Consider the following 16380-nt stretch of genomic DNA (forward strand, 5'->3'; position numbering starts at 1 on the left):
TAGTTCATGTTAACTGATCATATTGTAAAGTGTTAGCAATATTTCTAATGCTACTGAACTTCTAAATGATAATATGCTGGTCCACAGTTTTATTTAATTTATGCGTTTATTGTCCTTTTTAGTTCTGTTTCATTCTCTTATTTTTGTTCTTACAGTTTATGGCATTGTATGATTATATGTTTTCTATAAAGACCTTTGTAAACACGCTACCGTTCAAAAGTTCTTTACATGTTTTTGACTTAAGTCTCTTCTTCTCACCAAGGCTGCATTTATTTGATCAAAAATACAGTAAAACAGCGATGTTGTGAAATATTATTACAATTTTAAAAGAATTGTTTTCAGCATCATGACTGCAGTCTTCAGTGTCACACATGAGCAGACAATAAGCACAGACTATTTCACATAGCAGAAAACACAGTTCATACATAACATTCAAAACTTTGAAAGCCCTAACCTGACCAATCCTGTGATAAGTTATCATCTAAAGCACTCAATGCATCAATCCGGTATCTTGTTTCCAGAACACTTAATAGATCAAGAAAGTGCTTTCCAGTTTTGTGCAATATGCATCAGGTGTGAATGTATTTTACGGTCATCTCACTTAAATGTGTTTCCACAACTCGTGGTATTATGAATTAGTCTGGATGTGTGTGTATCTGGCAATTGTTACCTGTGTGCTGAGTGTTACGTAATCCAGGTCTCAAAGTGATGATCTGAGCAGGATTACATGCTGGATTTCCTCTGACCGAGACGATTCACATCTCGCTTGAGAAACGATGACAGCATTTTTAGAGCATATCTTAGATCGACTTTTAAGCCTTAAAAGTAACTTTGGATAAAATGCAATACTTTTTAAACACATCATTGGTCTTGACCTCATCTCTATTAAACAAAATCAAACAAGTCAATTTTGACACAATCGGGTCAATTGATCATCGATTGAATTAAGTGTATAAAAAATATACATCTTATCTGAAATGCATCCTAAATATATTCATGTTCCTTATTTTGACCATAGACTTCAAATTGCATAAGCAAACCTAAAGGGTTTTAATTCATGAAAGGTTTGAAATCTGCAAGATTATTATAATCAGCAGATTATTGCACTTCAAAAAGAAAAGCGAGAAAGTGTTAAAAAGTTATAGGTTAAAGTTTACTGTAAAGCAAATGTACTTTACTAAACATTATTTTATACAAAAAACATATTTTTCTAAAAATAAAATATTGTTATAAAATCAAAACAATATGTCTAACCAAGTTTTGTTCCAAATTTGACACTGATATCCCAAATTTAGTTGTTTTTTTTGTTTTAGCTGGTTCTGTCAATATTATTAATATGGTCTCAGACCTTTCTAATGATGCGCGTTTTGTCAAGATTAGGTTCTAAAATAGTGCAGTAAATATTTTAATATGATGATTACTAAAATCTGATAGGGAAAATGGCGATAAAAATATGCGCCAAATTAACAGTAGGTTAAAAAAAATGAAACGTTCCTTAAATTTGTGACGCCCAAATACATCCCACTTTCTATAGTAAACGATTCTATTTATTTATTATTTGTCGCATTGACTGTATTCTACTTCAGAGCTAATCAGGATTATATTGTGTTCACACTGACTCACTTTGAATAAATCTTCAACACATCAGTTGCTGAGCAGGAAAGAGACATCGAGTCCATTGGTGTAATTTTCTACTAGATTGCAGTTATAATTACTCTAGAGATCAGCTGTACTGATGAGAGTATATTAGTATTGATCTGCCCACTGAGTCTTCACAATAAACACACAGAATATGAAATAACTACCATTAAACATCCCCTGAAGACAACATGATAATTGAGTTTTCTCTTAAGAAAGTTATTCATTTACTCACCCTCATGTTCTTCTAAACACGAAGGACTTTCTTTCTTCCATTGGAACAAAGGAGACGTTTAACAGAAGGTCCGAGCTGCTCTTTCTATTAAAACCATGACCACTTTTTGCAGGAAACCAACAATTTAATGTTGCAAAACATAGGCATTAAATAATTGAAAAATTATTCAAGTTAAACTTTACAAATGTAAAATATTGCAATTAATGAATTTAAACTATAGAATCCCGAGATGAAATTGAAATGCGTTGAAAATATTATGCATGTTTAATGACTATGAAATTTAATCTGATGGAGGATCATGGGAAAGATTCAAAGATTCAACTTTGAGCAGAGAGCGCTTTAATACTGATCTACAGTATATGAACATACATCACTTTGACTTCAGAACACACACATCAAGACCATATCACCCCTGTTCCCAAAATGCAAATTGGCAAAAATGATAATAAGACCTAAGTAAACAAATGAAGCATGTTTGGTAGTTTGGCATGTAGTAAAGATCACAGGAAGAGACAAACCTGACATGTTCCACATTCACATCAACGACGACTTGATAACTGTTCATTCTGAGTGCAAACATGGTTAAAAATACAACATGTTTCCAAAACCATAAAAAAAAAACAGTTATTCAGTGCGGAACAAACACCAGAAAGGAAGTGATGTCACATTCAGCCCAAAGACTCTTCCTGTCTCAGCGACCGTTCTGCCGAGATAATAGCATCTCCAATCATCTGGGATTGTTCCTAAGAGGCATTGAAGTGTTTACCCAACAATGACTTAATCTTCACCTCGTGACAATCAGAAATGACAGTCGTCAGTAGTAAGTGTGTCACATCCTTGAATAGTTCATTCCATCTGAACTAAGCCAATTCAGTCAATTAATCTGATTCATTACTCAAACTCTGCTGAGAAATACGTGCATTTCACAGAATTCCAAACGATACACAATGGAAATAAACAGAATGGACCCCAAACCCTCATATTATACCACCATTAAAACACACGCGTGTTCAGTCGTGTGAAAGAGCAGCAGTCGCTTGTTCAGTCTGCATCTTTTCAGCATTTCATACACGCAGAACTGCTTACACGAGTGTGATTGGCTGAGGTATTGACATTCATTATTAGTGCATGATATTTGCACAAACGTCAAAAAACAGGATGCAAAAACAACAACAAAAAACAAACAAAAAAAAAGATATAAATTAATGTAAAAAACAAATGTCACCCAAAAAAAAAAAAAACTAAAAACCCAATGATATCATGAGTGACATCAGATATACAAATATCAAATGAATAGAGGAGACAGACGATGATTTGGACTGTTCTAATCTGCTAAAACAGGTCTTCATTAATATTTAAAAATTATTTTCGAAAAAAGAAACTAATAAAATATTTGCTGATTTCCGCTGGTATTCACCGAGAGCTGAGGTTTGGCGGTTGGTCTAGTAATTAACATCACTGATAACGACCCACAGGCTCATTTAAATACTTGTGCAGGGTGTTGAATTAAAAATCAACTTCAAAATAAAGAAATAATAAATTATATTTTGCATAAAGGAAATGAAGGCTTTTAGAATCTTTTTTTTTTTCTTCATTGAAACATTTTCGTGACAATTAAGCACATTTATTTCCTAAATTCTCATTACAGTAATGCAAAAAAAAGATTTTGTCATCATTGTACTGAATATAGTAAATTATCATTCTAACAATATAAAAATGAATTACAAGAACAAGAATGTTGAGGAGAAATGTGCTTAATTGACATGAAAATAATGTCAAAAAGTTTTTTTGTAATGCAAAATAACATTTTTCCAATGATTTTCCTATGAAACTGCTTTTGAAATTCTGCCTATAATGTCAGATGGAAAATTCATGACATGCATCACGTTTTTCCTGGAGTTAACTGAAATGGTTCTGTTGATGAGTCAGAGGGTGTCTGTGTGCGTGCGTGTGTGTGTGCGGGCAGTGAGGCAGCTGTAGAATCAGTCCTTGTCTGGGCCAATGCAGGTGTACTATTTGGTTTCATTCTGTCCGTCCTCGTCCCCTACATCTACTGGTCTGTCAGCTCAGTGCTGCCTCCTGCTGGCCGGCTGCTGTTAACGCTGAGGTCTAACGGAGAGAAAGACGACCCGCGGGCCCGGCTCGCCGTCTCTGAGTGAGTTGCTCTCTCTGTTCTCGGCTCGAGCTCAGTTGAAGCCCAGTCCGGCTCCCTTCGGCCTCTGAGACGCACGGATCGGCTCAGTGATGCCTCTGCCATCAGGGCCCAGGCCCGACCCCGGGGTCCAGCCCATACTCTGCAGCATCCGGTTCCCCACGTTTGACTCCGGGAGAGGAGCAGCGCTCTCGCCCACCACGCCTGACAGAGACACAGAGAAACGGATAATCTACATTAAGCAGTAAAGCTCGCTGATCCTTGTAATGCACTTGATGAGTGGAAAGAGTCCACAAGTCAGATCTGTAGATCAACCCTGATCTGCATTCAAAAACACCCTAAATACATAAAAATGTGCATAAGGGTAACATAACATAATAAAAATATATAATATATATATACAGGTGAATCACACAAACACACGTCCAGAGTGCATTTCACCCAAAAAATTCAAAGGGGAAAATCACATAAAATTATAATACAATATAAAATGATGTTATGATATAAATAATATTAAAATTAAACGTTACATGATAGAATTTTATTTTGTATTGTGATTTTCATGAAAATTAAGCACAATTGCACCTTTCCCATAATGCATCTGGAAGTTTTACACACATTATATATATATGTACACACTGTATATATAAATAATTTCTCACAACCAGAAGTGTGTATTAAGAATAAAATTAGGTTAAATCTGATTCCATGCTATTGTTAATTTCAAAAATTAAGCAATAGCTACCATTAACTAACAACAAACAAAACTTGTACAGCATTTATAAATCTTGGTTAATGTTAATGTAAATTGACATTAGTTTATGCGTCATGAACAAACAAAAATGAGCAATAGTAACAAAAATAATAAACTTACTGTGTGTAAAAAAAAATTTCTTCTAGTGTTCATGTTACACATATTACTGCAATTAATTACTAAATTACTATACTAATTATAAGCAGCTCCAAAAAATGACATAACTAGCATATTAAGTTGAACAGAATTACTGTTCTAATTTATGCACATGCACAGCAGCATGAACACTAAAATAAAGTGTGCCGGAAAATGTTGCCCATTTTTAGTCCATGCTCTTTACATAAATGTAGACAAATTGAACCTGAATGTAAAGTATTAGCATGTAAATCAGAGTTCCTGGACAGGGTAACTAACGTAGAGAATGAAAGAGACATAATCCTGATGATACATGTCAAGTTTCCTGCTCCTCAAAGTCTAAATAGTTTCGGAGAAATGCATAATCTCAGCTCTGTGACCTCTGACCCCCGGGGACCGCAGGCATGTGCTTTGCGTCACAGATCAGGGCAGGAAATGATGGAGTTTAATGAGGAAATGAGATCAGCCCTGATCTGTCTGCTCAGCTGCCAATCCAATCACATAACCTAGCATTGAATTTACTGTTACCACGGCGAAAAGCCTCCGTCTCTTCTGATGATGCATGCTGGGAATTAACTGGACACATGGGTCGCATGTTTCCATGAACCGTTTGTGTTAAAGAAGAACACATTTACATTTAGTATTCAGCATGTGGGTCTGATGTCTCTTTAGAGAAACTTTTCAGATGATCCCACAATGGTGTATAATGCGATGTGTGTGTGTGTGTCACCTGAGGCTGACGGGGCTCCAACAGGTGCAGCTTTCCGTCGTCTCTTTATATCTCCAGTACACAAAGAGCCAAGATGACCACTTGTCTGTCTGCAGAGAGAGAGAAAGAGGGAGTGAGAGTTTAAGATGGTTACTTGCTTAGGTGATTATGCTAAAATTACATATTTTGAAAATCGACAGCTTGTCTATGGCAAAATGGCACAGAAGAGCTAACTGAGGCTCAGCATTGTTAGCTACAGCCTTGTAAATGGACTTCAGTATAACATATTATTACATTATTATAAATTATATGTTTTTTACCTGCTGGCAGTCTTAAGAGCGCAGCTTTTCCTGTGGCTTCTGTCGCTACGAGAATCCCAAAGCAACTGAACATACACAAAGTCACATGTTAAATGTAAAAACCTCACACATACCACATTAGTTTATTACACACATACAGGGCTGAAACTCAGCATACAGTAAATAAAGCTTAGAGAGAGAATGATTTGAACATAGGGAGCAGATCTTACTTGGTCTCTTCTGGTCCCGGAGCTGAACCACGAGCTGCAGAGGACGACACACACATATGACCACAGTATGAGTACATTATCATTTATATAATATTTACACTACTTTTAAAAAGTTTTAGATCGGTAAGATTCCTTTATGTTTTTGAAAAAAGTCTCTTCTGCTCAAGGTTGCAATCATTTGAAATACAGCAAAAACAGTAATATTGTGAAATATTATTACAATTTAAAATAACTTCTCTATTTAAATATATTTTAAAATGCTATTTATTCCTGTGTTGTGTACAATTTTCAAGATTCTTTGATATTATAAATGTCTTTAGTCACTTTTGATCAATTTAATGCATCCATGGTGAATAAAAGTATTTTTATTTCAAATCTAAAATAATAAAAAAATCTTACAGATCTAAAAATTTTGAACAGTACTGTATATAATACAATGTTATTATTGCTTTGTAAATGCCTTTTTACTTTGTAAAAAAAGTTTAAAAAAATAACCATTCAATTAATTTGAGTTTAATACTTTAAATTAAAAAAAATATTTATAAAAAACAAATTACTTTTTACTTTGTAAAAACATTTTAAAATAACCACTAAATTAAATAAATGTAATCATTTTAATTAAAAATGTATTTATGCATTAAATGACCATGTGGTAATACCTATTTTATTTAGGCAATCCAGAAAATTAAGTAATTTCTAAATGAAAGGTGCTTCATCAAATCTGATTACTTTCGCTTTCATTTATAAAAAATAATGGATGCAAGTGAAAAAAAAATCACATTATTCATAACAAGTGAACGAGTCAGACAGTGTAAAAACAGCTTCACACTATGTGAAGACACTTGAGCAACTTACTGACCTAAAAAAAATCTAAACACTAAAATCAGGGCCAGATTTAAAGCTGTTGTAAACATTGTGACACGCTCCACTCTGTATTTTCACAGTCCTCCATGTGTATTCATCCCTCCCACATTTGTAACAATGTAAAAAAAATTATATATATATATATATATATATATAAAGCAGTCCTGACCAATCAGCATGGACATATGTACCACAGTGTAAAGGCCAATTCACAGTGCAACAGACACTTTGTTGAGTTTTGTCAGATCAGTGTGTTACTCGGCATTGCTCGGCTTACGTTATTGAACATGTTGACGGGTCGTGGAATGTCTGAGGCCCTGTATACACCTGGTATTAAAGATGCATCTTTGAATCTAATGGACGGAATAAGCTCACGTAATTTACATATGAACACGACCGGAGAAAACAGAAAAACACTGAGACCATCAGCTTTAATTTCTGCTCTGACAGCCACAAGACCAGCCGAACACTGTGAGTGTGTGTTAGACATCAGGTGTAGTGACAATCTTTCCGTCGAGGAAATACAGTTGACGCGTGTTCCATAAACTTCTTTTATTTCTTTTGGTGACAATCGTAAATTCGTAAAACAAGTAAAGGAAATCAGAGACCGATCAAATCTCCCGCACGGTCTCAAAACTCTTCCCTTTCCCCGATTGGCCACACCTTCACCTGACTACCGTCTAACTAAAACACTCTGACATCATAGGTACAGCCCACCTCATTACATTATTAAAGGAAAACGGAAACTTGCATGAATGCATATAAATTCATACACAACATTTTCAACAAAATTATTCACAGGTTTTCCATCTTCAAACCAGACTTGGGTCTTCAGTCGACAAAGTTTAAACCCAGTCTGGCTGAGGATGAGATGTATAAAGGCCATTTCCCAGGCCAAGCAGGGAGAGTGGATGAGATGGGAGAGTGTGGAACAGCGAAAAATGGGCTGGTAAGACCTTTGGTCAATGGAAGAGAGTAGGATCAGTTTCCTTATTAGGTCAAAATATGATGTTCTCCCATCACCGCAGAACCTAAACCTCTGGGTAGGAGAGGATCCCTCTTGTCCTTTGTGTTCATCACCTGCCACATTAAGGCACATTTTGACAGGATGTAAGGTGGCTCTTAGCCAAGGTCGGTTTACTTGGCGCCATGACCAAGTATTGCAATGTTTGGCTTTAGCATTGGAAGGCAAGCGTAGTATGACCAATAAGTTGCCGCCTGTTCTAGCAAAACATTACACGCAGAAGACAATATTCCTCCGCCCAGGCGAGCAACCACCAAGAAAAGGTGCTAACACCAATTCTCGCCCAGGACAACTGGAAGCTGCTAGGGACTGGAAGATGCTGGCTGATCTTGATCAACGACTTATTTTTCCACCTGAGATTGCCACCACTAACCTACGACCAGATATTGTTTTGTGGTCTGGATCAGCACGCATTGTTCAACTGATAGAGTTAACAGTGCCATGGGAGGATGCGGTAGATGAGGCATATGAGAGGAAGAAATTGCGGTATGCTCATCTGGCCACTGAAGCAGAACAGCGAGGATGGAGACTCCAGGTTTATCCAGTGGAAGTGGGTTGTCGAGGTTTTGTGGCACACTCTACAACACGGTTCCTCAGAGACGTCGGATTCAGTGGTCAAGAGTTGCATCGCACAGTAAAGAACTTATCTGAAGCAGCAGAAAGGAGCAGCAACTGGCTGTGGTTGAGACGGAAAGATTCTAGCTGGCTGTGTACAGGCCGCCATGCTACGGTTTCGTAGAATTCTTGAAAACTTGAAGGGTGTTGGTTTATTTGTATAGGTTGTATAGTATTTACAGTCATTACGTTCCTGTGTATATTGCGTGAATGACGGGATGTTGGGCAGATATTGTGTTTTGCGGTAGGTGGTATGCCATACGGAACCGTTGCCACTGAAACTGCATATTAACGCACCAGTGGGGCTCGACAGCCTTAGTCAAACGGGTTGGCGCGAATGGTTGGGTTGCGGAGAGATTGTGAGATTGTGGTTAGGTCTCAGCAGCACTGTTGGTTTATTTGTAGAGGTTGTATAGTATTTACAGTCATTACGTTCCTGTGTATATTGCGTGGATGACGGGTGGTTGGGCAGATATTGTGTTTTGTGGTAGGTGGTATGCCATACGGAACCGTTGACACTGAAACTGCATATTAACGCACCAGTGGGGCTCGACAGCCTTAGTCAAACGGGTTGGCGCGTATGGTTGGGTTGCGGAGAGATTGTGAGATTGTGGTTAGGTCTCAGCAGCAAGAGGGAAGTAGAGGTCAGTAAGCTGGGCTGAGTTGAGTGGGGGACGGAGGGGGGTGACTCTGGGACGCCAGAGTCACTGCCGAGCCCTCTTGAGGTGTCGTGGGCTAGTCGACGAAACACTGAGGACGGAAGGTGCCGACGTGAAGACCCTAGAGATGTTCCCTACTCCGCTCAATCCAGAGGGTTGTTATGGGGGGACCGCACTGTGGTTGCAGCCGTTGTGTGTGCTGACGCGCAAATACACTATTAACACCAGACAGAAGGAGATTCACGTCACCAGATGGAAAGAAGCGTAAATGGATGGAGAAGCATAGGTTACTGTAAAGCTACGTCTTAGTTGGTGCTTATCTTGGCGAAAGCCGAGTCCAAATCAGCATGAAGTTTTAACATCTACTCTCGTGTAATGGAAATCATGGCTAGTTCACTTCTCATGTTTACGCATTAGGTCAGTAGACGGTCTTTTGTGGCTGTTTGAACACATTCGACCACATGAGAGTTTACACTACAAAAGCAATCCGGATGTGTTTTCAAATACTTCTGGCAGTGGTAAAAAATTACGAGCTCAAAACATTTTAGACCCTGTTTACGGCTGTATTTGGTGTCGTCAACTTGTGATCCGATCAACCAAAACACATCTTATTACCAGGTGTAAACGGCCTCACTGGTTGACATTTCTACCCAATGTCATACAGCCAATCCCTATGTTGGGCGGACAAATACCTTTAAGCCAATCAGGACTTACTTCTGAGGATCCTGGGATAATCTGGGTAATCTATCAGGAATTCCTTGAGAAGTTCCCTGTTAGGAAATAAAATAAAAAATATCACATATACATACATAAATATCAAACAGTGAGTTCATATTTTAGACAAGCGCACATACCTGTGACTGCTGAAGACAGGCCTGTCGTGCGAGCCGTGCTTGAAACCCTGAAAAACAAGCCTTTGATTGTTAGGTCATCTCTCTGAAAGTTTTTAACAGTGTACGTGATCAAAATGTCTTTGAGAGGAACAGGAATAAATAGTTTTCTCCTGGTATAGTAGACCTTCTTAGAACATACACCATATTATAACTGTGCATTTTTGTTTTATTATGTTTGGTTTAGTATGCAAGGCTACTGGGCACTGCAAGTTCTGTCTTAGATAGTAAGATGAAGATGTATAATGATGTATGGGTTATGTGGTCCTTGTGTCTCCATTATGGGTTGTATAGCACTGTCCTCTGGTGGACACATATGTGAACTACAACTCATGCTAAAGTTTGTGTGAGGCCGTTTACACCTGGTATTCAGATGCGTTTTGGTCGATCGGATCACAAGTGAACGACACTAAATACAGCTGTAAACAGGGTCTAAAAGGTTTTGAGCTCGTCCACTTCCGCAGGTATTTGAAAACACATTCGACCGGATTGCATTTGTAGTGTAAACGCTCATGTGGTCGAATGTGTTCAAACAGCCACAAAAGACCGTCTACTGACCTCATGCGTAAACATGAGAAGTGAACTAGTCAGACGGGGTTTAAACTTTGTCGACTGAAGACCCAAATTTGGTTTGAAGATGAAAAACATACCAAGCTCAATGTTCTCACCATTCCTGATATTCTATATGAATAAAACGTGTCGTCTAATAATAATGGAAATTATTATTATTGCCGCTTCCATAGACATCAGTGTGTATTTTACAAATTCTAAATGTATTGCTTTTTTAGTACTTATGTGAATTGAAATGTCTGAAACCTCAAATAAACATTACGTGGTTGAAAACACTGAATAGTTGTGATATATGACAGCGCTGAGCGCATCCGTCTCTGGCTCAGCGCTAGTCAACTGCAAAAGGACATTTGAATTTAGCAGTTGATCACGTGATGCACTGACCAATCAACTCAAACCGGTGTAATCTACACTCCAGGGACCAGCCGAGACTGATCACACCGGTTTGATCATTGATATCCATAATAAAGGCTAGATGTCTTACGGCGGAGTCTCTATCGTCATCACCGTCGGCCATCTTGTCACAGGCAAGCTTTCTGAGGGGCTCTGTGGTACCTGATGTAAGATGAGTGATCAGTACGAACACAAATACTCTTATCTCGTTGAAATCTTGACGGATTTACAAACGGTTTGGTTTCTTACAAACGTTATTAACATGGCTATAATTCTGGATGATTATTTATTATATACACTTATTATTCATACGTGTACAGTGTGATAACTACATCTCTGTCGTTTATAACAAACCAAACCGTTTGAAAATCGGTAGAAAATTGAGTAAGTTATGGTTATTTAAAAAGTGCATGCACCATTAAAACACAAAGTTACGAGTGAGCGAGCTGCCTGTGACAAGATGGCCGCCAGGTGCGGACTCGTTTTGTCGTTTTGTGTATGAGAGAATCTCACAAAAACTTGTCCAAGGTCACAATAAAAAAGTTGCACTAACAAAATGAGGCCTATTTAAGGCCAAATTTTCGACCAAAATTATCCCGTCGACCTCCATTGGCCAGCAGCTCGGAGGAGACATCTAGCCTTTATTATGGATATCTATGGGTTTGATCGTAGGTGCGAAATTCAGTGATTCCTCTGCGTACCACTAGAGGGAGCCCGTGTACCACATTTTGAGAACCACTGCATTAGATCAAAAGATCTGAAAAAGCCCATACATTTACCCGCCCATAGGCCCTCCCCTCGAAGAAATCAGGACAGAAGTGTTTGAAAGTGGACAAAAGAGACGGATTAAAACACCAGGTGTAAACGGGAATGTGTCTCCCTCGTCTACTTGTGATTCAATCGACCAAAACACATCTTAATACCAGGAGTAAACAGGGCCTAAGAGCATTTAAACACACACCTCTTTGAGTGCCCTGTGACATTAACGGGAACGCTCCGGTCAGGATGCTGTTGAACATGGGGTCATTGAGGTCGAGTTCGTTGGAATCTCTTTCCCACCACGGAACAACTCCCGCAATTCCACAAGCCCCGCCCGGCTCGCCCTCGTAGAACCAATCGCTCTGCTCATCGTCACCTGAAACACAGCACATGCTGAAAATACGCTCTGTGTTCATGCTATACATGATATATGGTGATTGTGTAATATATGAATATACACACCTTGCCTCCCCTCGTCATTCGTGTACAGACCCCCATCACTGCTGTTACTCACGCTGCTCGTCTCACTGCAATCACACACATCACATGTCGTTTTGTGTATGAGAGAATCTCACAAAAACTTTTCCAAGGTCACAATAAAAAAGTTGCACTAACAATATGAGGCCTATTTAAGACCAAATCTTAGACCAAAATTATCCCATAATTTACTCACCCTTAAGCCATCCTAGGTGTATAATATATTACTTTATTTTTTCAGTCAAACACAATTGGAGTTATATTAAAAAATATCTTTTTCCAAGCTTTATAATGGGAGTGAATAGTAACTGAGATTTTGAAGCCCAAAAAAGCTCATCCATCCTTTTAATCCATACGACTCCAGTGGGTTAATAAAGGCCTTATGAAGCAAAGTGATGAGTTTTTGTAAGAAAAATATCAATATTTATAACTTCGGTAACGGCCATATGCAATCTTGTTCCGGTGGAAGAGTGACCTCTGACCCAACGCAGTGATTATAGTCTGTAAGGTTATAAATATTTATACGGCCCTGGAGTCGTATGGATTACTTTTATGATGGATGAATGTGCTTTTTTGGGCTTCAAAAAAAAGGTACCATTCACTCCCATTATAAAGCTTTGAAGAGCCAGGATATTTTTTAATATAAGTCTGTGTTCGGCTGAAAGAAGTCAGTCACACACTTAAAATGGCTTGAGGGTGAGTAAATCATGGGATCATTTTCATTTTTGGGTGAACTAACACTTTAGGATTGTTAGCAATGTGATTATTTTCATAATTCAGTATTGCAGAGATATATTAGTGTAATCAAATTTTTCATTTTAGTTTATCATTTTAAATAAATTGTTTTGCTTTATTATTTTAATTAAAATCAGAAAAGTTGTAAGGCAGTAAAATATGACCATTATATAATTTAAATAATATGTCATTGTTTTGTTGTTGTTTTTTTGCATTGTTGTGGTAATTGGGGTTGGGGTGTATAACTGTCAAAAATAATGTCAACATGCAAAAAAACAAAACAGGATTTCATATTTTTTTAATTTTGGTTTTGGGTTGAAATTTGACCTGGGCATTTTTCTGACAGATTTCATGAGACTCAGCCATATGAATACGTTATGCTCATGTGTAGCTGTAATCATTATATCCAGTGGATTTAATAAAGGATGTTATTAATAATGTTTCTGGTATATAAAAGATCTGCTACAAAACTAGATGTCTAGTCCTGATCCGGAAGACAGAGGAGTGTTTGCAGGCCACGATCAGAATCATATTAAGAAAATAGTCTAAGAACTAGAAAAGAAGCAAAAATTGCTGATCTTCTAGCATTTAGCTAGAGAGACAGAGAAACAGGAAGAGGAGGGGCTGCTACACAGAAAAGAAGATCACTAACCACCTGTCACTCATGTCCTCATCTGAGCCTTTCTGCTCCTCAAATTCCATCTTATCTTTGGCCGTATGTCCCGCCTCTTCGCTCTCCACCACCACGCCTTCATCTGCCGCGTCGTGTGCGAGTCTCTGCGACGTAAACTTCCTTTTCTTCACCCTGTTTTTGTTCACGTCACTCCCTTTGGCTTCCGGACTAAACCCCGCCCCTCTGCTGCTTCCTACTGCTGGTGCTCTGGGAGGCGGAGCCAGCATGGTGGCGACATCTAGTGGCGGATCCACAGCCATGCGCTTGACTTTCCGACGCCTCCGTAAACTTCGGGTTCCCAAACCGTCCGCTCCGCTCAAGTCGTCCAGCCAAATTGGCCTCTTCCCCCTCCCGGAGTCGGCGGTGAGGGGTGCCCGCCGCTTCGCCCCGAGCTGCTCGTCTGAGTCGCTGTTGTTGTTGTCACGTGTGTGAGCGCCCCCTGCTGTAGACGAACGATAGTCTTTCTGCTCCTCCAGGCTGGATTCGGAGCCTTCGCTCAGGTGGCAGGTGTCCCACGGCGGGTGAGGGTTATCGGACCGGCGCTTCCGGCCACGACGCTTGCGGGCCTGGCGTTTCAACAGGCAACCGACGGCCAGGGCGTGATCTCCACCGTCTCCAAACCCTCCACGGGCTTGTTCTGAACTCTCCTCCAGAGCCGACACCAGATCATGAACCAGCTCGTCCATCGTCCGCCGAAAGTGCCTGATGAGAATGAGTGATGCAAGTTGAATTGGGTGAAACGTTCGGAAAAGACAAACACAAATGAGATGATAACTGGATAAGGATTTTAAAATATAATTGTAAAGAAATTTGTTTCAAGTCAATAAAATATTTTGAGAGCTTAATGGCATGAAAATTTCATTATTTTTGAATCATTGCCATATCATGTAAATGCCACGTAATGGTTTATAAATTTCTATTATAAATTAATATCTTGATTCTTGACTATTTTTTTTACTAATTTATTTATTTTATTCCTTTTTGAGTTTTTTGGGGGGATTGTAACCAGGTCATGCACAAGCTCATCCATGAAAGTGCCTGATCAAAATGAGTGAAATTAAGTTTAAACCATAGGTTAAAACTAGAAAATGAAACCCCTAATGAAAAAATCCCATTTGTCCATAATGGATTTTATAGAGATTGTACTCAGATAGCAATTTAAACAGCAGAAAAAAAATATTATATGTATATAGTCACATATGAAATTCCATGTCACATAATGATATATTATTTTCTACTACTTTCCTATTATTTATTTTATGATTTGCCTATTATTTATTTTAAGAATATCCGTAATTTGTATTCATGTACTTATTTAATCAATTTCTTTACTGTTATTTCCAGGTTTGATGAATGACTGGGAATTTTTTAAGTCAATATTGGTGGTGGTTTTGACACCATTGTATTAACTTCTTTATGACAGTGTCCATCCATACATAATGGTGATAGAAACACGGTGACATTTTTTAATAAGGGCTGGATTTATAATTAGTCACGATGATCAATCAATTGATCGATGATTTCAAACTATGCCTTTAAAAAGCATACCACAGTATTAGCCCAGTAATACAAAGTACTGGTACAAAGGTCCAGTGATTGTACCAGACGGTAATACCATGGTAACGTTACTAGTTGTAATGAATTATAACCATATTCATGAACTGTGGTAAAAAAAGAATACCATTGTAAATTGTCAAAAGCTAACGTTACATGATAATACAACGGCAGTTTATTGTGAGTGTGAGATCAGGTCAGAAATAACACACATCATGTTCGGCTCTAAAAAAGACTAATGGCAAAACACATGCAATCCCGCAGTGAGACACATACCAGCCGGTTCCCGCTTTACCGAAGCTCTTGATCTCGGCGGCACGGAACATCAAACCCGCAGAACGCGACAAAAACTCACGGGAAAAGATCGAGGCCGCGCTCACATATCATAGCGCCACAACAACAACACCGCACCGGAAATTGACAACAAGACATAAAAGACGCGCATCCGGCGACGAAAACAGCGTATACTTCCAAAATAAAAGCCGAATATAATAATGAATCGATAATAAATAAATTAAATAAATGGTGAAATCGACATGGGAAACTCGTCAGAAGTCCTTCTTCATTAATCATATATTTCTCCCCATTATTTAGGTTATTTATATATATTTGTATTGTTTTTATTTATTAGGTTTTATTATATACATATTCAATATTCTATGTTTTTTATGTTATTTTAGTTATTCTACTTTCCTATCACTTATCATAATTTGATTAAACTTAATATCTGCAAATAAATTAATATCTGCCCAAACAAATTGTAAAAAAAAATCAAAGAAATTGGAAACTTCAGAATCTCATTAAAAAACATTTTACACACACACACACACACACACACACACACACACACACACACACACACACACACACACACACACACACACACACACACACACACACACACACACACACACACACACACACACACACACACACACACACACACACACACACACTCACACACACACACACACACACACACACACACACACACACACACACTTTCCCCCTTGTC

General features: G+C 38.3%; 1 protein-coding gene across 2 annotated transcripts; it reads right to left on the bottom strand.

The window, feature by feature from the left end:
* Positions 1–2195: 2195 nt before the first annotated feature.
* Positions 2196–15797, bottom strand: gpatch2 (G patch domain containing 2). Of its 2 annotated transcripts, none has more exons than XM_077219396.1 (10): positions 15642–15797; positions 13794–14513; positions 12389–12453; positions 12129–12302; positions 10169–10215; positions 10029–10084; positions 6153–6186; positions 5944–6008; positions 5645–5733; positions 2196–4229 (listed from the first exon to the last, which is right to left on the bottom strand). In XM_077219396.1, exons 1-10 carry the CDS (start codon positions 15689–15691, stop codon positions 4060–4062), a joined length of 1470 nt encoding a protein of 489 aa, XP_077075511.1. In that variant the 5' UTR covers positions 15692–15797; the 3' UTR covers positions 2196–4059. The 2 variants fall into 2 exon arrangements, with proteins under 2 accessions (XP_077075511.1, XP_077075510.1); XM_077219395.1 differs by having other exon boundaries at positions 13791–14513.
* Positions 15798–16380: the final 583 nt, after the last annotated feature.

Source organism: Siphateles boraxobius, unplaced genomic scaffold (genome assembly GCF_051911475.1).
Source record: "Siphateles boraxobius isolate OS27281-9 unplaced genomic scaffold, OSU_SipBor_1 8, whole genome shotgun sequence".
NCBI classification, from domain to species: domain Eukaryota; kingdom Metazoa; phylum Chordata; class Actinopteri; order Cypriniformes; family Leuciscidae; genus Siphateles; species Siphateles boraxobius.